This window comes from Scomber scombrus, chromosome 3 (assembly GCF_963691925.1).
Source record: "Scomber scombrus chromosome 3, fScoSco1.1, whole genome shotgun sequence".
Taxonomy (NCBI): domain Eukaryota; kingdom Metazoa; phylum Chordata; class Actinopteri; order Scombriformes; family Scombridae; genus Scomber; species Scomber scombrus.
Window position 1 is genome coordinate 16,196,221 of NC_084972.1, and position 22,210 is coordinate 16,218,430.

The following is a 22,210-nucleotide window of genomic DNA, read 5'->3' on the forward strand; positions in this document are numbered from 1 at the left end:
ATTTGTTTTTCTTCATTTCACCTTTTTAAATACGTTTGTCGATGATAAAGTGTAAATGAGTTATAGGTGGCACGGTTTACCACTAAACATGTTTAGACAGTTTCATATGATATACAGGCATCTAACAATTAACTCCACTTCACTACACAAACTGTCAAAGAACCTTTATTCCCCATCCTTTAAATTAAATCTCGATGCAGATTAGTACAAAAACTGTGCAATTACATACAGTTGTACATATTCCATTTCATGTATACCAAAACAGGAAGTGTGAAATGTTCCTTTGCTTATCCTCTGAAGGAAATGGAAGGGAAATGCTGGCATTTAGAGATTTTTGATAAAGACAATGAGAAGAAAACTGATGAACGCACAACATGTTGTTACTGACATCAACATAGCATAACAATAATCACAAACCAGGTTTGCTGCAAATGAGTAATATCAAAGATTGGTAATTTGACCATTAGTACTCAAGTGAAGGATCACTTTTCCAAATAAAATGTGAGTAGCACTGAAGCAATAAGCAAATCCCTTTACTGCTAATAATGCCAAAACCCCAAAGTGTGGGTAACAAAACAAGCAGAAGAATGTCTCTCTAAAGTAAGTTGTATAATCCTATATACTTCGTTATACATAACAAACAAAATGGCATAACAGAAAACCAATAAATATGTTGGCGTTATGCATTCAAACAGAACACAGCACAATTAACAGTCATCTAACAGCAGATTTGCTGATACTGCTCTGGACTTAAACCAGTGAGGTGGCCTTGGGAGCCTGAAGTGCTAGGTTCCAGGTTTGCTACTTTGCTGTCTGGCTACACAACAGATTACAACCTGAGCCACTGAATTATTTCCACACTGCTAACTGTGTTAACTGAACATAAAATCCTATTTTTACGGTTAATTGGAGGTGGCCTTAAATTGATCCAGTCCTAATGTTGAAGGAGGATTTGAAACAAAAAATGAGCATGAAAAGTCTGGACTTAGACTAAATGAGTTAAATCATGTTAACTGATGACTGATTATTTTAACATTGATTACATAATTTTCAAATCAAACTGAGGTGCAGATTATTGACAGTCTTCAAGGTGTGCCTAGTGTTTGAATGATAAACTATATCATTTGTACAAGTTTCACACAAAGGTTGTGCAAATTGTAGTTGTTTAATGTCAAACAAAACAAAACAAAACAAAACAAAACAAAACAAAACAAAAAAACTGCACCTGAATTTAAAGAATCAAGCGATCTGGAAGGGGAATAAGATCGTTTGAGCTGGATAACATCTCACTACTTGTATAACGTTAATAAAGAACAGGGCTGAGGCAAATGTCTTAACATGCCAGAACAACAACAAACACAAAATGTTGATCTGAGAAAGTTATGCAGTGTTTAAAATTACACTTAGAATAATTTGCATCCAGATCTGCCTTGATCCAAATAGAAGAAATGCTGCCAACAAAAGGCAATACAGGTTTTACAATCAGTTTTCCTTTAGCTAGTAACTGACCACTTGTTTTTTCTAGCAATTCATTTATATTATATGGAATACCTTCATAAGTCATACGTGATGGTCCTCTTTGCTGATCAGTACAGCAGCCACAGATGAGGAATGATGCTGGTCATCCTGAGCGGCTGCAGCTCCTCTTCAGAAGTTTCTTGTGCTTTTATGTCTTTATTGGCTCACTCGGATGTTGTGGAATTTGAAGTCTGATATGTCCTGTACTACAATATTTATTGCTGAGTTGCTGAAACTTAGTGAACTTCATATTTTTGCAGAGAGGGAGAATTGTGAATATATGTTAGCAATGTTTACAGTGAGATGGATGATGATGATCAGTGTAATGTCATAATTTCCCTCTCACACGCCTGTTCTTTCTCCCTTTGCTCTGGTCTCCACTTAACACTTCATAGCTTTTCCTTGTTTGAATACTTCCTCAAGCAGTGCCTGTAGACAGAAACGTCAAACTGTCACTTGGTTTACTATTAATATATTTAGGAAAATATATGAATTGCACTACTTTTAATACTATACTACTATATTCCTACTATGTTCACTCCACTTACCCTCGTCCCCATCTGTAAGCACTAGTGCCAGGAGGATATCTGAAAGTGAGACGATTCCCTTCACCACTTCCTGTTCATCCACCACCACCAGCCTGTGCACCTGAGGAACATACAGGAGGACCATTAGTATGTGTGCAAATTAATCCTAATTTCTACTACAACCAAAAGAATATGTAAAGAAACTCATGCATCCCAATCTAATGTAAGTGTATGTTTATATCAACAGTGGCAACGTGACATAAGCAGTAAGAATGTTTTATTTTGAGCGGCAGACAGCAGCATGAAGGCAGCATCTTCATGCTGCTGTCTGTATCACACTGGCTACAACAAACAGCTGTTCTGTGACACATAATGACAAGATTGTTAGCGTGACTTGATCAGACTCTCACCTCGGCCTCCACCAGTCTGTTGATGATGGCTTCCAAGGTCTCGTGCCTATTGCAGGTCAGTACTCCTTCAAAGTACTGAGAGCGGTGCTGCAAGGCTTTGGTCACAGTCACATCCAGGTTGTTGTACGTCTTCTCTGCTGCCAGGTTCTACATAAACACAGAGCCTGAGGTCAAATATGTTTCTCCGTCTTCACTTGCACTGTTCAAAGCAAATAAGTTAAAGTTATAACCCAGAGATTCATGTGGGAAATCACCAAAGAAATCATTTTATAATTTCAATTTCTATACATTAACATATAGATTTAAAAAACCACACTGGACTGTCTGTTCCTGGGTAATCTACTAAATTAAATATTTCACAACTTGAGGTCATTCATCACATCGAAGCAAAAGTCCTGTAAATTCAATACTGTCATTAACTAGCCCTGCTCATGATTTGAAAAGCTTTCCACATTTACCCAATACAAATCAGATATTAAAGGGATGCTGTAAACTCTCATATAAAAATTATATTCAAATGATGGCCAAGTCTCAAATAATAGAGTACAATGTCTATTTCCAGTACAAACACTAATTCCATCAGTACAACAATTACAGAGCTGTGTTATACTCACTGCTGCGCTAAGGGGCATTTTCTTTTCAAATTCTAATTAATAACAGATGTTTCTTCTTTGAGCCCTCCTCAGCTTACCAATGAAAAGGGCAGGATGCACGACTGTGAAAGTTTCTTTCATAGTAGCTTAAAATTGTTTGGAGGGAAAAAGTCAAAGTGGAACGTCTGACATAACTCTTGTTGCACTGATGGAGTTTGTGCAGTGAATATTATACTGAATTTATCCAGACAACAGGCCAAAATAGAGAAAGATTTTTAATCTAGTTTGAATCAGTATATCAAAATTTCTACCATTTGTATATAAGCTGAACATACTCTCATCTTAACGAGTACGGGTAAGATCTCTACTTGCTCTCCAATATAGCTTATCAGCAAAAAAGTTGTATAAAAATAACAACAGCAGCAAAAAAAAAAGTCAGTACAGATGGACTGCTTGCAACTTACTATGACATCAAATTTTGAGTAAATGTCCACCACTCGACCTGCATGAGAGAGAGAGAAAGAGAGAGAACATCAATACATAAGCACACATTCGTGCAAAACAAGGATGTCATTACAACCAGCCCACCCACCTTTGTCGTCCACAACAGGGAGCGCTGACACTCGCTGCTCAACAAAAATACCCAGTGCCGTGTACAGCGGTGTATCTGCACGCACCACTGCGATGTTCCGGAATGTTCCTATGTTCAGTTCCTCTAAAGTTTGACCCAAGAACGAGGGTTTGGGCATCTCTGATATCTGAAAACAATAACAAGAGAATACTTAGATGAACTTGCAGGGGACTGAATGTACTTGCACACCAATAGTGGGATACTCTGTTTTGTTAACTGTAGCTGGAAATTTTACTATCATAATAAAGATGTAGCCAATAATTTACAGTATTTAATGTGAGAGAGAACTCAAGGAGACATACAAAAAGCTTCAGGAACTTGAGAATCCTTTTGTGCGTGAGAATATAGAGTGTGTTTCCTGTCAGGGGGTCAATCACAGGCAGTCTGTGGATCTTGTTCTTCAGCAGAGATGACACTGCATCATACAAACTAACAGAAGTAAAAAGAGGATTAAATCAGTCATGTTACTTGGACGTAGTATGTTTTGATATAAGACAGTTAAAAGGAAAACAAGCTTAGTACGAATGTTAGTTTGTCAATTATTGTTTTTTATAATATGTAATAACCTAAAGCGTGATTTTTAGACACTTTATTTTTAACTAGACAACAAAAGGTTTGATGAAATATTGATAAATTCATTGAGTTAATAATTAGTCTTTATCAATGACAACATTAGAGAAATACTAGTTGTAGCCATAGCTCATTTTCATGAGGTGTTTTGTGTATGCCTCGCTATATTTACAGAGACCCACAAAATACACTATAGAGGAACAACACCCGCTTTAAAAAGCTACTGCTACAGGATTAACCATCAGATGCCTCCTTGCTGTATACCCCAGCATGCAGGGATCAAAAGTGATGTTTGACACCAACAAAATGTAGGTTCTTAAAAGTACGACTAATCATTAATTATAAAAACTCACCTTGCATTGGGTGATATGCTAACCAACGGCTTGAAAGAGTCTTGAAGGTACAACTCTGTTAGAAAACAAGAACAAACACTGTAGTTAACCTTCTAGATTATCAGAGTAAATGATAAGAAATACATGACAAACTCAGCAAACATTCTCACCTCTCCATGTTTCAATTTTGTGCTCTTCCAACTCGTATATCTGAACCTGAAATATTACAAGAGAAAATGTTGTCTTCTTTAGGTGGGGCTTTCAAAGAAATCAAGGCAAGTTCTTAATAGAAAGGGAAAAGACAGCAATAGCACATAGCAGCATCATAATAGTTATAAACCTAAAAAACAACCTTGCTGTTCAAGTTTGACATTAAATAAGTTACATATATACTCTTAGACGTCCACCATCTTACCAATGGAGATTTGTAGTAGCGATGAAGGATGTTAATAAAATCTGTGATGGTTAGCATACCTGTGGAGATGCATGAGAAACATTATGTCAGACCTTTATTTAATTTTGTTTTATGCAGAGTGAAATGGAGCCATCTCATAATTGTGCTTACCAACAAAGCACTGCTTCTTACTGTCCCACAGCGGCGCTGCTCTCACCCCATTGGAAACGAGTGCAAAAAATGCCTTCTTGACCTGTAAAATTAATGACGTGAAAAGTTCCAATCTTAATAGGCGTATGAGAAGAGACTCCATTTTTTTTAGATTTTAAACTTTTGTTTTACCTGAAGCGATGTATCAAACACAACCAATTTGGAGCTGGTAGGTACGAGGTCATAACACCGATGGGACTTCATAAACCTGGTGTACACATTGTGCTCTGGGTCTGACAGGATGAGACAGAGACTATTGAGGACAGCTGTTCAGTTTTTTTAAATGTTACAGATTCTCAATTTGGTTTCAATGTGATTTCTACTAGTCCCTTACCCTCTATGACTGGCTCCTTCTTGCACTCAAGATCATCAAGACTTACAGGAAGCTTAAAGATAAAGATCATAATTTGTTTATGCAACTTCCTACCAACTTGCAGAACAAATTAAGTGTTACACCCATTGTTATTACACAAAAAACCAAATATCTCCACAGCACACTGTAAAATGTATTTTATCTTATGTTTGATCTCAACAGGTTTGTCCCGACAAATGAAGCTGATATGTTTATAATAACTGTACGATAAGGTATAATACTAGAGGTTACACTCCAGTCTATGGTTGTAAACAGTCATGCACAGATAAAGATTATGATAGTTGGGATTACGGAAAGTTAACTGTAAGAATTATCTGTTCATGCTGAAGTCGGGCTTAATGTTGTTTTATTAAGGTGTTATTCAATCAAGTCTCATTAACAACAGGTCCATTGTGTTATAACCCAGGACAGGCATGTATGACACATATAAGGTTAAGTATTGCTTCATTGTTGGTGACTTTAGTTAAGGGTTGTCGTTACACCCATAATAAATTACTGCAGTCCGCTAGTTAAACATAAACATGGCTAATGCTTCAACCTGTATCGATGATAGTCAGGCGTTAATGTGACTATGGTTTCAGCCCATTTCCAGTGTGAATTAACCTCAGAAACAAGTCAGTAAACCACATAATGTCTCAGACGGAAAAGCTGAAGCTGAAATGAAAGAGTCACCTAGACTGGCTCCTTAATGTCAACAGACTGGGACGCTTGCTAATGCTAACGCTTCGCTAACGCTACTGTTGTGGTTGTCGTATGCAGTAAATTAGTTTTTTCAGATTACACATTAACAGTGGCGATGACAGTGTGTCCGTTTTTGCTACCGGACACAATCACAGTCTCACTTCTGTTGTATAACAGCGAATACAACATATAAGGTTAGCGTAGCTTCTACCATTAGCATGCTTCCGAAAGTCACGTCAGGTAACTTTAGATGCAAATGTACTCTTTTTACTAGAAAGTTACAGAGCCATAAAAGCTTATGTGAGTTAGATAACTTACACACTCCATATCCCATTCGCTGTGTTGCCTTCCTGTAGCCGGGCTCGTTTACAGTGAGCAGGATCTTACAAACTATCCGACCAAATACTTCCGCCACAACTTGTGTCTGAGCAGCGAGCAGTCGATACAGTAACTAATTTTTCCCCTAGGACAGCGAGGTCATGACCCGGCCTACTCTACCTCCGATTGGCTAGTGTGTGTTATTGCTTTCGTTAATTGGGTTGGTTAGGTTAAAGACATGAGGAGTAAGATTGGTTAGGGTAAAGTAAGATTATCAGGGTAAGCCAATCAAGACGTACAGTGGGGGCGGGTCATGATTTCTTCCATCCTAGGAAAAGAAATAACACTTTCACCGCAGCACGCTGTCCGGTCTGAAAAGGTTAACCCAAATCTGCTGCTGCTTCTCTTGGATTTATAGTACTGGATGACATGCAGTACATTGTTATATGTGATGCTGCCTATTTAACGTGCATGTTCATTTATAAAAAAATGACCTGTTGCTGCAGTACATTAACCTACGCACGTCCACTGTGAGCTATGCAGTGGCACACAGTATATGCGACCTTGCTTCTTTCTATTTTTTTTTAAGAGGTCCCCTCCAGAATCAGAAACAGGATTATTGCTGAGTAGGATTGCACATAAAAGGTATTTGCCTTGGTGTTGTGGTGCTATTTTTTAAAAAAGTGTATTTTTTTTTAAAAATACAACGTAAAAAGAGAACAGGTTTCAATAACACTTCACTAAGTTTATTCAGGGTTTGTGCACTGGAGGCTTCAAGTTTCCACATCACACTACTGTAAGGTGTATGTTGGACTACGATTGGTTTCAAACTAGTTGTGACAAGGTAAATTGTTCATTGATGGTGAAGCAGTGGAGAGTGTCTCCAGTTTTAAATTTCTGGGGGTAACCATCACTTAGGACCTCTCCTGGGCTGCACATACATTCACCATCATTGGGAAGGCACAACAGCGTCTCTTCTTCCTGCGGAAGCTGAGGAGACCGAGCCAGTCTGCCACAGAACCTGCTGGTTAACTTCTACCGGTGCACTGTGGAAAGTATCATCCGCATCACAGCGTGGTTTACCAGCTGCACCAAGAAGGACCAGAGGGCTCCGCAACGACTCATCAAGACGGCACAATACATCACTGGGACCCAGCTTCCATTTAGCAGGGACAATTGGGACATTTACCAGGCCCGCTGTCAGGGCAGGGCCTTAAAAATCATTCGTGACCCAACACATCCTGGCCACCACCACTTCCAACTACTTCCCTCTGGCAGGCGATACAGGACAATTCAGTCGCACACTACAAGACTGAAAAACAGCTTCTTCCCCCAAGCTGTTAAACTAATGAACACGGCCTGATCCCCTCATCCCACTCACACTCATTGATTGTGGCCTACTGTTACAATGAGAATTGCTACTTTTTGCACCTTTTTATATTGCATATTGCACTTTGTTGCTCTTATAGATTGTTAATGTTGTATTTATGTCTTAAGTTGTTTTTAATTGTCTTAAATGTTGTTATGGCTCAGGGAGTGCTATCTAAATTTTCTTTATATTGTTGTCTGACCCTCAATATAATGACAATAAAGCTACTAAACTAAACTACAAAATACATTTTTGAATGGGGGACTTTTTTTTTTTAGCTACCTAAATAATAATGCAGCCAAACATCCACATATCAAATGAGTAACAGATTTATTTATATACAAAACTGTTTACAGCAAGATTTCTGAATTAACATTGACCAACATGGAAATATTGGTGTTTAGGTGCACCTGCAACCATGGGATCAAGTCAACAGAAGGAAAAAAAAAACCCTTTAAGAGCACCTTTAGTCATGACGGGAAGCAGATGAGGGAGTTTGAAGATCTGTAAGGCACAAGACACAGCATCACCAGCTTCTGTTCAACCATCATCAATCATCCATCAATCAACTACTTACTCAGCAAAGCACTAAAATGTTACAATAACCTACTAGAGGAATAACATGAGAATTAAGGTGAAATAATCCACAGTCTATCATGTCTTTTTAAGGCTACAGGAGCTAAGAACAACAAGTCATTAAGGATCTCAAGTGTCTGACAGTGATCATAGGTCCACAATATGAATTAAATGCATTGCGTGACATCCTGGCTTGTCTTTCTCAAGCCTGCATGAACCATCACATCAAAACCATGAGTTCAAAAATTACTGAGCTAACCCAGTGGCCCTCAGCCATTTTCTTAAACACAGTTAAAATGCAATTTTTAAAAAAAAATTGCAAGTCAACTATGTTCATAATAATAATAATGCACTTGTGAGCACATACTCTGTGTTGAAGGGGAGCGCAAACTTGCATCACTCAAAATTTAACCAATAGTACCAAACCCATTTCTAAGACTATTTATAATGTATAAAAGGGCCATAACATAATATCAAAGATCTTTTCTAATCTATACTAAATTTCTCTGAGGCTTCCATAAGATAACGGCTTTATTACAGGCAAAACAGAGAAATTAAAACTGTAGAAGCGATGGAAGTAGACTAATCCGCTTAGCAGAAGAGCCCAAAATGTGAGTCATTGAATGCACAAATAGATTCATCCATCATGAAGACACAGCTCGAGAGTTCGTTGGTGAGAGGTACCTGAAGATGAGTTCATCAAAATTACAGTGAAAAGAACTGAGAAACTACAGTGAAATTTCTTGTGCGAAATCTCATTCTGGGGTGTTTGAGGAAATCCACCTTTTGTGAGAAATAGTGACATATTAACACCACATTTAAAGCAATGAACTGTGACTCTCCATCATTGTCAAAAATTACCTGATGAAATAATACACCAGTCTTCCAAAAGGTTATTAACCAGCCCTCACTGGATATGAATTCAACTACTCAAAGTTATGAGACATAAGCCAATGATGTCTCAATATAAGATTTACATCTAGTTATTATATATTCATGAAACATTTAATATAATTACCTAGGACTAAAATGTTTGGCAATATTATTTTGTTTTCTGAGCATTTGTTTTAAACTCAAAAATCAAGATTATGCCCAGTGAGAAATTACATCTCAATATTTTAAGGCAAGTGTTCAATGAATGTGCTTCTCTGTCTTAAACAAAGACCAATCCTTGCTCTTTCAAACTTCTCCATATGGTTATAATTAGTGTAATAGTTTATCACTGTCTGGGCAGGTGCCATGCTGTCTAAATCAATCTGGTATCACAATGGAGCAGCAGCAGATTTCCGCTGCAGCATCTTGGTGTCTGTGAGGTCACGACTGGAAAGCTGGTGAAGTTGTGCCTCCTGTCTTCAGCAAACGAGCTTACTGATGTCCTGGGTACACTTCTACATCACAGCACACTTCTTCTCCTCTGACGGCGCGTTTCCGTCGGCTTTCTCCATCTCCAATATGATTCGCTTGAAAACCTCCACAGCAGTCTGTATTACAAGAATATTGTCAGCAGTGTGTGAGTGTGTGTCAGGACATAATAATGTTGACTGCATCGACGAGGTATGCAAAGAAATATATATCATTACCTCATTCTCCTTGGCTGAGGACTCCATGAAAGCAGCACCCCACGAATCAGCAAGTTTCTTTCCTTCCTCTGGCTTGATAACCCTGAGAAAAATGAAATGGAAATATCACTTAACTATCACTTAATAAAACTTCACGACACTCACAGAGTGACTTAGAGCATTCTTTTTGTTTAGGTGGATGGTGACAGAAATATTAAAGGCAAGTAAGTAATATTTTCCTTTTAAAGCAGAGGGCTGGTGTTATTCAATTTTTTTTTTGATACATGAAAAGACCAAAACCTACAATGCGTTTCTTTCGTTTCTACCAAACATTACTCAAACAGGTCTAAAGTGTATATTTGGGGTCTATGTTTAGCTGCAGATTTGGTGTGCTCATGAGTATTTATGGCAGCAGGACAGAGTATGAAGGACTGACTCAAAAAGAGAAAAAAAACATAGCACAACAATGTGTTCCGCTGATGTGTTTGGAGCTTTATGGCACAGAGGAATAAGACATGGCTGTACAGGCAGTACTTCTTGATAATATTAATACATTTTTAATTTCATGGTTACAATTTCATTTGTTGACACTACAGAACATAGAAAATATTACCAGTCGTCTCCTTTAACTACGATAACAACAGAGGTCTGCACTTTCCATGAAAATGTTGAATGTTTAATATTGAGCGTTAATGTATATTTTAAAAGCAAAAAGTCTGACATTATCAGTGTTAGTTTTATTACCTTTCCATGTGGAGATCTTTTTTGTTCCCAACGAGAACAGTTGGAACCCTAAAAAGAATATATTATGGTTGAAATAAAGAAAATAATTTGGAAAAACAAATAATATAATTGTGGACATACAAAAAATTAAAGGATCCGAGTAAACTTACTGAATCTTTCCAACCATGTCTAGCAGCTTGTCGTGTAGAACCTGAACAACTTCAAAACTGAACAGAGACGGACATTAAAGTACTTTTAAATATTTATCTGAGAGAAGGCAGTACATCAGTACATCACGTTTGTATGTTGGAAACTTTGAATAATACATATACAGTCCAAATAACCTATACTTTAGTATATTTGATTAATGACTAAATCTAAATATTATTTTGATTAATCTCTTGATGACATTTTTAAATTTCTGACCAAAAATAAAACAAATAAACGCAGAAAAAAAATCCTTCAATAACCTTGAACCCGAGAATAATTGAAACATCACTTGACAAATAACTTAAAATATCAATACATTAAATGTATCCATTTTTCTGCCAATTCACTAATTTATCAACTAATTATTCCACTACTATAAAAAAAACAACTATATTCCATTGGAAATTACCAAATTAAGTGAAATTGACTTGAAAGTAACTTCATGAGTACAGAAAACACAAACATTGTGATACCTGAGACTTTTGACTGTGCATGCAACATTATTCATACAGATGTGAAAACATAACCATCTACTCACCTTTTCATGGAAGTCACTGAATAGACAAGGACATAGCCATGGATGTCAAATGAGTGGGATTGTGGAAAAATTGAGTACTCGTCCTACAGACAGGGGAGGTTTATTATTATCGCATTGGGTATGACATTTACCAAATGTAACACATCATCAAACAGAGTCAGACAAAGAAGAACATAACTTCTAGAAAAATAGACACTTTAAGTGGGCAATTTGTCAATCTGGATCGGATAAACAACTCACCTGTCCAGCTGTATCAACCAGCTGAAGATTGAAGTCTTGACCATTAACGCTGACCATTTTATTAAAGGCTGGGGAGGGGAATGAACAAGTTTTAAAGAACATTTCTTAACATTCAGCAACATTTTTGATCTGCATTGCCTTACAAACTTCTTATAATGACACTTACTGTTTTCAATGGTGGGATCATAGGAGTCAACAAACTGTCCTTCCACAAACTGTATTGTAAGAGATGACTTTCCTGTGCGAAGTAAATTAACATAACATGACTGTTATGACATACTACCATTTTAACACAACATTTTTTTAGCAATAGGCCTCGTCATTACAATACATAAGTGCAACACAAACAGTTTATGCCGTCATATGAAAACCTACACAGGACAAAACATTTAAACACATTATATTATCAGTTAAAATTATCACACTAAATTCTGTGACCCATTCAGACCTGATGACTTTGCTGAGTACTTTATTTGATGGCTGCCAAAAATGGTGCCTCTGCAGTGTGTACATAGGTCGAAAATTTCATTTAACAATTTAACAATAACATTTAACACAGTTTTGACCCCCTCTGTATCTGTCTCTCTCAAATTCTGTGACCGTATCTAGATACTATGGAATCACCATTTTACAATTACAGCTGCTAACTGAGTACAGTATGCGATAAAGTATAATAAATACGTTTACAATGGAAATATGACCAAATATATGACTGTGATATTACCTAAATCCTCATGGGTCGCATACTTTGTAGGTTTTGGACTATATTAGACTCGTGTTAACTTTGGCACATGTCGTTAAAAGCTAATTTTCTCTCATTTTTGAACATTATATAACCTACTACTTATGTTTGTCACGCTAGACTGAAAAGACCCAAACACTTGGCACCATGTCAGGACCTCACCGGCTGAGGAAACTTTGTTGTCGCAGACCAGGTTGCAACAACTAACATATGGCTACGACTACACAACAACATATGGCTGATTTGCGTCCCGTGTGGCTTAATAACCAGCGTCTGCGCAACCACGTGTAACAAAATCAACATTAACATGGGTAAGCTATCGTGAGTGGAGTCAACCCGATACACGGAAAACAAAGCCAGGACGTTAGCCTGTTAGCCTGTTAGCACACTTTACTCACCTACAGACCTGTAACCTATCACTGCGATCTTTCGGTATTTTGGTTGAGGCATTGTGGTGCAACGATGTTGAACGGGGTTTAATAATGAAGTACGCCACCTAGTTTTACTATCTAAACAAACTTTTATCGCCACATTCGTCTCGCGTCACGTGACAACAACAAACTTTTTGGGAGCCGCTGCTCGAGCTCTCCGCTGGGCCTCGAGCTCAACTTCAGAGTTTCACTGCAGCAAGTACAGCGTGTACTTATCCCAAAGCTGGACTGTTCTCTTTATCTGCTGTGTGAATCTGTGTCGATCAATAGTTTGAAAGGACGAAATTGTCGTCGCAGCTGATTTTGGCAACGGAAAAACGCTCGTTCAACGCGGTTACGATTCGCCAGTCAAAGTGACGGAAACTGTCATTGTGTAAGCACACCGTCGTAAAACCAGCTCATACGTCAGGGCTGACATGGACGTGTTTTCTGTCCAATTTGTACAGTAGAGGTCACTCTTTGTGCGTCCCAGCATGTTTCTGACAGCCATCCTGTGGACTTTTCCAGACTGAGGTTCAGGCCACAATGATCACTGAAAGTTTAACCCTGACCCAACAACATGGGATCCTCACCTATGGGTCAATGACGTGTTTTTGTGTCCGTGTGGTTTTAGTCAAATTTAAAGGGGTATGAATATGTTGTACACATTCTTTTTTTGTGGACCCAGCATAAAATGTGTGCTTTTAATACACTTACAGGATTATGGCAAAAATGTTTAAGTGGTGTAACCATAAAAACTTTTTTTTACCAAAAATTAAACTTGCTTATAAACGCTACATTTTCAATAAAAAAACACAACACCTAGTATGACACAATTTTAGATTATAACTTTTTTCATATTAAATAAAGGTAATGGAGTACAATTGTTCTAAATATTAAATTCAATTCAAAATCAGGAACCATTTCTTTTTTAATTAAGTAATTACTTGTTTAAGTACACTTAAATGCACTGTAGGTGGATAAAATACATTATATATTTTTTTATTTATATAATATAATAATCATTCTTTTGTGTTTACATCATTTGGCATTTTCTGGAACATTCAGTCTTGCGTTTGGTAAAAGAAAATGTTGCAAATATCATTAAAATAAAAAATACAAAATGCACATTTTAACAAACCTGATGCTGCTTTTAAGACAATTTTTAAGATGTTTTTTTTGCCAATCTTTTTTTGTCACTGACCTCTATAACATTTTAAGAGCTTGTACAGAGGAGGGTTATTATAGTTTTTAAATTTTCATTAGTTTTTATTTTTATTTAGTTTTTCAGTTTGTTTTTAGTTCAGTTTTAGTCTTAGTGTCTTAGTGGATATTAGGAGGAAAGCTTTGATTTGTAGAAGCTGAAAAGGATGAAAGAATGCATGACACCAAATATGGTTTACCAAGTCATTGTTTATTAAACAATTTATATTGTGGAAAGCCATTTTATTATTTTATTCTTTAACCATTAATGATGCTCAACCCACAGCAGTGCTCAGTAATCTGGAGCTAAATCAAAAGCAAAATGTTATATGGTCGGTGACAACGAAAACTAATCTGATTTTATCTGCAATTCTGTTTAGTTTTAGTTCATTTTGCAATGTTCATTGTAGTTTTTGTTTAGTTTTTTTTTTTTTTTAACTATCATTTTTATTCTTATTTCAGTTAATGAAATTATTTTTTCACTGTTAGTTTTAGTCTTAGTTTTCGTTAACTATAATAACCCCTATATATGAGGTTTAGTAACAGAATGTATCTTACCCTCTATGATAATGAAATCGAAAATTGCATGCTTATCTATCCACAAAATACAGTTTTTTCATTAAAGCTAATGGGCCATGGGCACAAAAATGACTTATCTTACTACCTTTACAGGTTTTTCTAATGTCTGAATCCTGATTGAATAAGGCAGTGCTGTCAGTTCACCTGTCATATTTTGTTGGGTGGGGGAATAATTATCCTCTCACAAAAAATCTGTCTTTTTAGTTTTCTCAATCCTTTTTTGCCACTCTCTCTCACTTTTTTGCCACTCTCTCTCACTGTCTGTCTGTCCTGTCTCACTAGATAATCACACGTTTACTCAATATGAGTCTTGACTATTAATTGTGGAATGTTTTTTATGTTTTTTATTTGTTTATTTGTTTTTGCTATCGCATTATAAGATAAATGTAAAGGAAATGTGTCAGTGAATGAAAAATATCAAATAAAGCAATGGAGACCGTCTGGGCCTTTTTGTTACAAATCTTAAGGTTTTCCTAAGGGGGTTAATGACTATAGCAAAAATATTCAGATGGTAAAGACATCAGACACATATATGGCGACTTGAGTGTGTTTTGGTTAAACTAAGAGTACACATGCGAACAGTAAATACATTCTTGTACTTGTGAAAATAAGGGTGTACTGCTTAAAACACTAAATGCTTTGATGTCTGCATCACACTTGTTTTATCAGCTTTTGTATCGTTCAGAGATTTGTGAGGCTGCATTTTGAGGCACCATCATTATGCTTGGACATTCACTCTAATGTCAGCAACTATGCTACCAAGTCTTTGATCAGATATTTCCTGACTTATTTCCTTATTCCCTGATTTATTCCTGGTTTATGTATCTGAAAAAAAGTTGAATAGGAAATACTTTTATATTCCTCACTTTATGGTGTCAAAAATATATTAGTTTGGCATGCATTATTTGACACCAGCATCAAAAAATTCAAGTAATACCCCGAGCTATGTTTATCTGAACACAATACAGTTATTCTGAAGAGAAAGAAAAGTTACAGAAAGTTATTTATACTCTCATTTGGGACTTTTGTATTGTTTTATTTTTTGTTTTGCTTCTGTTTCTTTTCTTTTTCCACTTGCCTCTGTATATGATTTATACATGTATTACTGGAAGACGCATGTTTTGTAAAATATTCATGTGAATTGTCGCAATAGTTTGCATTATGTACACAATGTTGAATGATTGATATGAATCTTACAACATAAGAAATTAGTAAAAAGTTTTTTTAAAAAAATAAAAAAAAATTTAAAAAAAAGATAATAATAATAAAACATCTATTCATGTTGTTATTTTTATTTGTTATTTTATTTGGCAGTAACAGTTGGGATGTAACCGGAAGTTGTTTGGAGCCTGGGTAAAACGCTGCCGGAGATGCTGCCGTTATAAACAGGCAGATGCAACAACAGAATAACCTCACTGAAACGGCCCTGACAGGGACAGGTAATGCACAAGTGACAAAAGGACTGGACATCTTCTAAAAAAGCATCTTAAAAGTCGACTGCCTCCGTTAAGCTTCACGGTTTTGAGGCCGGGGAGAGTGAGGTGGAGCTAACCAGCAGCTAGCTGTAGCATTTAGGGAGGCGGTGGCTGCCATAGCAACCGTTTAGGAAACATTGGCTGTGGTTGCTAAGCTAGCTCAGGCTAACGCTGGTTTGTTATGCTAGCGTTAAACAAAGCGCCGCATAGACTTGAATGTCCAATATAGCGACAGACAGTCAACTAGTAGCATTACTCAACGTTATCTGCATTGCGTGATCGCCCATATGAGATAGCTGTTAGTTTGTTTCATGCTGTTTAGGAAGCTGTCGAGGATGGCAAACTGTTGTAACGCTGTAGTGTTGACTTTAGCTAACTCGGCTAACGGTAATGTCCATCACATGCAGTAAGCTAACGTGTTAGCCACCGAGGCCGACTCGTAAATTTACCGATATTTAAGCGTCGGCAACGTAAACGCTATCTTTCTCTTTTATAATCTGGACTTGAGACCAATCTGTCTCCGTAATTATAGATAGTTTTAATATTGAGTTAGTTTATCAGTGTTGTCATGAGTCAAACAGATTATAAGAGTCAATCAGCTGATGTGTGGCCGCTAAGGTTAAAGTTGAGGCTAAGTTAGCAGCTTGTAAACTATTTTCTGTAGCGATTACTTAACCTAGCTACACCAGCTAGCGTCATCTTCAGCGTATTTATTGTTAGGAGCTAATTTTACAAATACATGTTGCAGTCAAAATATACCCATATATTTAAACAATTAATGGTAGACAGCTGATATTTATGCTAGCTTTCAATATTTTATTATTATTTGTCAATGGAAATTTTTGAAAACGTCTAACTCGTGAATGTCCTTGCAGTACCAATTTAACTCAATCACATTGGACCTCTACTGATAACTACTCTCTGATTTCCTGGATATTAATGGGGATTGCTGAGGTGTTATGTTATGTTAAGTTATGAATGTGTTTAAGTATGAAGGAGTGAATCAGTGCGTGAGAGAGATAATTTACCTCTGACATAACTGTCATTTCAGTAATAAGTTTGAACTAGTATGGATGGTGATGACTGCAATGGCCGGTCTTACATATCAGGTAGGTTTCCTTATTTTACCACACATACTGCATTATTAACCACAGCTCTCACCATATTTAAATGACAAGTTTTTCTTTTGTTTTATTTTTGGTTGCAGCTAGTGGAGACTCTTCAATGGAGAGGGAGTTTTCTGGGGCCCTTGGAGGTCCAACAGTGAGCACTCCCAACAGCAAGGAGACCTCTCCTAGTCGCTCCCTCAGTGGTCAGTGAGAAACTTTGTGTGAATCCCACAGTTTTGTGTAAAGGTTAAAAGACTTTCTTGCAAAAGTATCACGGCTGGTGCAGAAAATATGGAGGTTGTATTATGTCAAATCATTGTTATCTATCAATCAGTCGATTGTTTTTCTTGTTTAATTACATGACAACATTCCTCAAACTAGAGCTGTCATGACTGAATAAAAATTAGACTAATAGCAATATCTGTTTATTGCCTAAAGAATATAAGACATATAAGACAGCTATCAGTAGCTTCAAATACCCAGAATAAAGGCTGAAATTGGTTTGTCCACAGTAAATATTGTAAAACATTGTTTTCTGAATGTATGCAAACTTCTAAAAGATTTACTGGTTCATGAAGAAATACAAAGGTACAAACACAAACGATAATATCGTAAAGCATATTAGCATCAACTTGATAAATAATGAAAATAAATTGCCACTTCTGGGCCAGCCTTACTCTAATCACGTAATTCACGTGCTGTAAACCTGTTTTAACCCTTCTGTGCCACTTAATTTGTCCTTAAACATATTGGTCAACAGTTTATCTCTCTCAAGCCCCTTTTTTATTTTTGCCTTGTGCCTCCGTAGCCAACTCCATAAAAGTGGAGTTGTACAGTGATGAAGACCCAGGTCGCAGTACTGAGGATGAAAGAGGGGAGCGGGTAGAGGAAGGAGGTGCAGAACAAGGAACTGAGGCAGTTGGAGGCTACAGGGAGCTCACCAATCCTGAAACCATGCCAACTGGAGCCATTAGACTGCCAAATGGGAAGCTCAAGTGTGACATTTGTGGAATGATCTGCATTGGGCCGAATGTTCTCATGGTGCACAAACGCAGTCACACAGGTAACTGATCCATTTAGTTCAGATAAGCCTTCTCTGTGAGAAAGCATAAAATTAGTTTCATTTTTGTAAAATGGATTAAGAAAAGAAGAACAAAAGATTTTGAGCTTTAACATGTAATGGGGTGGAATATTTGTTGAAAATACTCTGCATTGATTTGCTGAATAAGAAATATCAATGCACATGAACATTTAAAGAGCTTGACAGACTAACCCTTTCTTCATACGTTTTTTTTTTAAAGTTAAATGTGGAGAGCTGACACCTTATTTTAACCTACTTGGCAGGGGGGGAAACTAATCGGATGATGGATGACATTTTAAAAGCTGTGTGTTCTTGCAGTTTAATAGATGGATCTGTATGTGAGGCAGTGTGCCAGACACCATAGATGAAGTTAGAGAAGTTGTGTTAACAGGTTTGATCTTTCCACAGGTGAGCGACCATTCCAGTGTAATCAGTGTGGTGCCTCCTTCACTCAAAAGGGTAACCTGCTCCGTCACATCAAGCTTCACTCAGGGGAGAAGCCCTTTAAATGTCCCTTCTGCAGCTATGCTTGTCGAAGACGAGATGCGCTTACTGGCCACCTTCGTACCCATGCAGGTAGGGAAGATTCAACCCTGATATGTGACTTTTTTGTGTAATAGTGAACAAAAACAATAATAATGATAATCTTCCTACTTTGTCGTCAGTGTCCTCTCCAACTGTAGGGAAGCCCTATAAGTGCAGTTACTGCGGCCGTAGTTACAAGCAGCAGAGCACCTTGGAGGAGCACCGTGAGCGTTGCCACAGCTACTTACAGAGCCTGGAGTCAAAGCAGCCAACCAGCGCTCAGAATCCAGGTGTGTGTTGTGTGACATTAATGGAGATAACATGTCAGAGGGACAAAACATTTTCTCAGGTAAATCACAATATGTTGTGTTTCTAAAGGGATTGTAACAGCATCTAATGTAGAAATGTAATCTACCCCCATAACAGGATAATGCACACAATCCCTCAGTTTCAGTAACTTTTATATCCAGTGTTGGTTTAGAGTCTAATGAAAACCAGCTTACAACTTTTAGGATTTCTGAAAACCTAAAAAATACAACAGTTTGTTTGTATCTTGTGCAGGAGAGGAGATGAGGGAGCTAGAGTTTATACCAGACTCTCTACTGCAACCCTCCTCAGACAAGATGGCATTTATCGATCGGCTCGCTAACAGCATCACCAAACGCAAGAGATCCACACCACAAAAATTTGTAGGTGAGCATTTGGTCTCAGAGCGGACAGGTTGAGGAAACTGAGAAAGCCACAATCACTGCTCGAATTGGGCACCATGTGTATTAGGATTTATCTTTTGGTCTTAGTGGTATGAGATCCAGGTTTCTGGATTTTATGTAGCTATATCACAAGCTGTATGATTCACCATAACTTCAAACCAAATATCGATGTGAATCAGATCAGTTTATTCTGTGCTTTGCTTTGACATTTATTGTTGCACGTGGCTGTCCCAGGGAGTTGTGAATACTGACTTAAGACAGGCATTTCAATTAAATAGCTGACAAGTGAATAGTGACCATTCATAAACTTTATTATACACCATAATTCAAAGTTTTATTTTTACATGGTTGGTCTGTTGGTCCACCACTTGGGATGGATTGCCATGAGATTTTTTACAGCTATTCACGCCCCTGCTCAGGATGAATTGCAATGACTTTGATGAACCTCTGAAAAGAAACTTCAGTTAATAACCAAGTACCTGCAAAACTCCAATCTTTCATTCCCATGAGCCTCAGCCCTGTTGTGCCTAGTACAGCCTCTCAGAGTCTCTCCCTTGACTGTAGGATCTTTGTTTGTCCTGCACTGTGTAACCCCTCTGGGATAACAGGTTTGACCACCTAATAACAGAATCCATACTAGTCATCTTAACTAAAATGTTTTTAGGGGCTAAATTTAATAAGAAAATGATTTTGAATTAAAAATCAATCAACATAACTAAGAGATGCTAACTACCAGATCCACAATGAATCAAAAATTTGGCCGAGCCCAAATATTTTTAGGGAAATGCTTCTGTGAGAGGTTTCCACAGTACGATATCAAAAGATTGTGGTTCTTTATTGCAGGACAGAAGCACATACGTCTCAACCTTGGAGATGCACCTTATGAGCTCAGTGCTGGTCTGGATAAAGATGGGGAGATGCACCCAGGGGACCTCGAAGCTCCACACTTTACTGGCCTGGGAGGAGAGTATGCAGGTCTAGCAGGTAACGGAGGAGGAGGGGTATCAGACACACTGAGGCTTCTACACCATCCCACTACTCACCCTTCATGTTTATCAGAACTTGGGCCGATGCACAGCTCCGCTCACACTCCTGTTGCTCTCGGCCCGCGCCTGGATTGTACAGGGACGGGAGCTGGGCTGGGAGGTGCAGGTGTCGGGGGAAGGGAGGCAGCAGAAGGTCACGAGGACCTTCCTGTGGGTCGAAGTCACGCGTCCTCACCAAGCAACGGTTGCCAGGACTCTACGGACACAGAAAGCATGCCAGATGAGCCGTGCAACAATACTGCTCTGACTCCGACTCTGAACAGCAACAACGGCCATCATCTCCTCCACTCCCACAACCATAACCCAGCGCCTCCTCTGATTGTACACCACAGGAGTAGGGACAGACACGGCCCCATCCATGCCAAAGAAAGGGAGGTGGAAAGAGAAGATGGAGGTCACTCGGTACCCCCACCTCCTGCTCTTGCTCCAACTCCCAGCTCACCTACAGCACCCTCCTCCACCTGCAGGGAGGCTTATCGGGTTGTAGATGGGGATGGCCGAGCCGTGCGCACTTTTCGATGCGAGCACTGTCGTGTGCTTTTCCTGGACCACGTCATGTTTACCATCCACATGGGCTGCCACGGTTTTCGCCAGCCTTTTGAGTGCAACATCTGTGGCCACCGGAGCCAGGACCGCTATGAATTTTCTTCACACATCGTTCGCGGAGAGCACATCCTTGACTGAGGATAAAGGGTGGACAACCTGCTTCACCTAGAGCTATTTTTACACTGAGACAAGGACCTGGTTGGGTTTGGTCTGCACAGGGGGATTAAACGGGCAGTGAAGGCTTGGAAGTATCTCAAACAGGCACTGATATTTGTATTTATGTATATGACATGTACTATGAATGGAAGGCTTACAGATGTGTTCCTGAAAATTTTAATGCACTTTGAACGATGAATCAATTTTAAATGCACTATTAATCAAATGTTTTCTAATGCAGATGAAGAGCCAATGCACTTTTTCATCTGCAGACGTGCCTTGCTCCAAAATTCAGGATTCAAACCTGACGCACAAATTACGGTAGACAAATCTGACTGCAGCCCATAACCTGAAAACATTCCCCTTGTGCTCTTTAACAGATATAACATTAAAAAGTCAACTGTGAAGTCGATAGCATCTATAGAGATTGTAATGCCTCCTTCTAAAAAGCACTTTTTTCAACTAATTGATTCCCTAACAAACATTATGTTCAAGTTTTTTCCAACTAAGAGTAGATTGCGTACAGTGTGGTTTTTTTTAACGCTACATGAAGTGCAGACCAAACTCAAGAACCAGGTCGTAGTCGAATAGATGTGTTTGAGGGGTTGTCCGTGAATTAGAAACGCACTTTTTGTTTGTAAGTTGGGGGGGGGGGAATTTGTGTGTGTGTGTGTGTGTGTGTGTGTGTGTGTGTGTGTGTGTGTGTGTGTGTGTGTGAACATGACAGACCCTGCGTTTTTGGAAGTAAAGTGAAAAATGAAGGCCTTTTTATTTGTGTGAATGCCAGTATGATATGTTTGTTTTTCTTTTCTATGACTGCTTTTGTTGCACTGATACCTGCCAGAATACTATGATT

At 38.1% G+C, this 22,210-nt stretch overlaps 3 protein-coding genes across 5 annotated transcripts; 1 reads left to right on the plus strand and 2 right to left on the minus strand.

Annotated features, from left to right (window-relative positions):
- Window positions 1–149: 149 nt before the first annotated feature.
- On the minus strand, window positions 150–6,668 carry LOC134003004 (5'-AMP-activated protein kinase subunit gamma-1-like). Its single transcript, XM_062442088.1, has 13 exons — window positions 6,558–6,668; window positions 5,520–5,571; window positions 5,318–5,418; window positions 5,147–5,228; window positions 4,997–5,055; window positions 4,752–4,797; window positions 4,603–4,657; window positions 3,982–4,108; window positions 3,641–3,806; window positions 3,513–3,550; window positions 2,456–2,602; window positions 2,067–2,166; window positions 150–1,947 (listed from the first exon to the last, which is right to left on the minus strand). The coding sequence occupies exons 1-13, from the start codon at window positions 6,564–6,566 to the stop codon at window positions 1,937–1,939; spliced, it is 993 nt and encodes a 330-aa protein (XP_062298072.1). The 5' UTR covers window positions 6,567–6,668; the 3' UTR covers window positions 150–1,936.
- A 1,571-nt stretch (window positions 6,669–8,239) lies between these two features.
- On the minus strand, window positions 8,240–13,303 carry rhebl1 (Ras homolog, mTORC1 binding like 1). Its single transcript, XM_062416219.1, has 8 exons — window positions 12,913–13,303; window positions 11,939–12,010; window positions 11,773–11,840; window positions 11,533–11,615; window positions 10,955–11,011; window positions 10,806–10,853; window positions 10,083–10,164; window positions 8,240–9,983 (listed from the first exon to the last, which is right to left on the minus strand). The coding sequence occupies exons 1-8, from the start codon at window positions 12,962–12,964 to the stop codon at window positions 9,891–9,893; spliced, it is 555 nt and encodes a 184-aa protein (XP_062272203.1). The 5' UTR covers window positions 12,965–13,303; the 3' UTR covers window positions 8,240–9,890.
- Window positions 13,304–16,058: 2,755 nt separating this feature from the next.
- LOC133977780 (zinc finger protein Eos-like) lies at window positions 16,059–21,992 on the plus strand. Of its 3 annotated transcripts, none has more exons than XM_062416057.1 (8): window positions 16,059–16,145; window positions 17,233–17,290; window positions 17,389–17,493; window positions 18,099–18,353; window positions 18,780–18,947; window positions 19,037–19,186; window positions 19,458–19,589; window positions 20,450–21,992. In XM_062416057.1, the coding sequence occupies exons 2-8, from the start codon at window positions 17,251–17,253 to the stop codon at window positions 21,334–21,336; spliced, it is 1,737 nt and encodes a 578-aa protein (XP_062272041.1). In that variant the 5' UTR covers window positions 16,059–16,145; window positions 17,233–17,250; the 3' UTR covers window positions 21,337–21,992. The 3 variants fall into 3 exon arrangements, with proteins under 3 accessions (XP_062272041.1, XP_062272042.1, XP_062272043.1); XM_062416058.1 differs by lacking the exon at window positions 16,059–16,145 and adding an exon at window positions 16,550–16,568; XM_062416059.1 differs by lacking the exon at window positions 16,059–16,145 and adding an exon at window positions 17,114–17,135.
- Window positions 21,993–22,210: the final 218 nt, after the last annotated feature.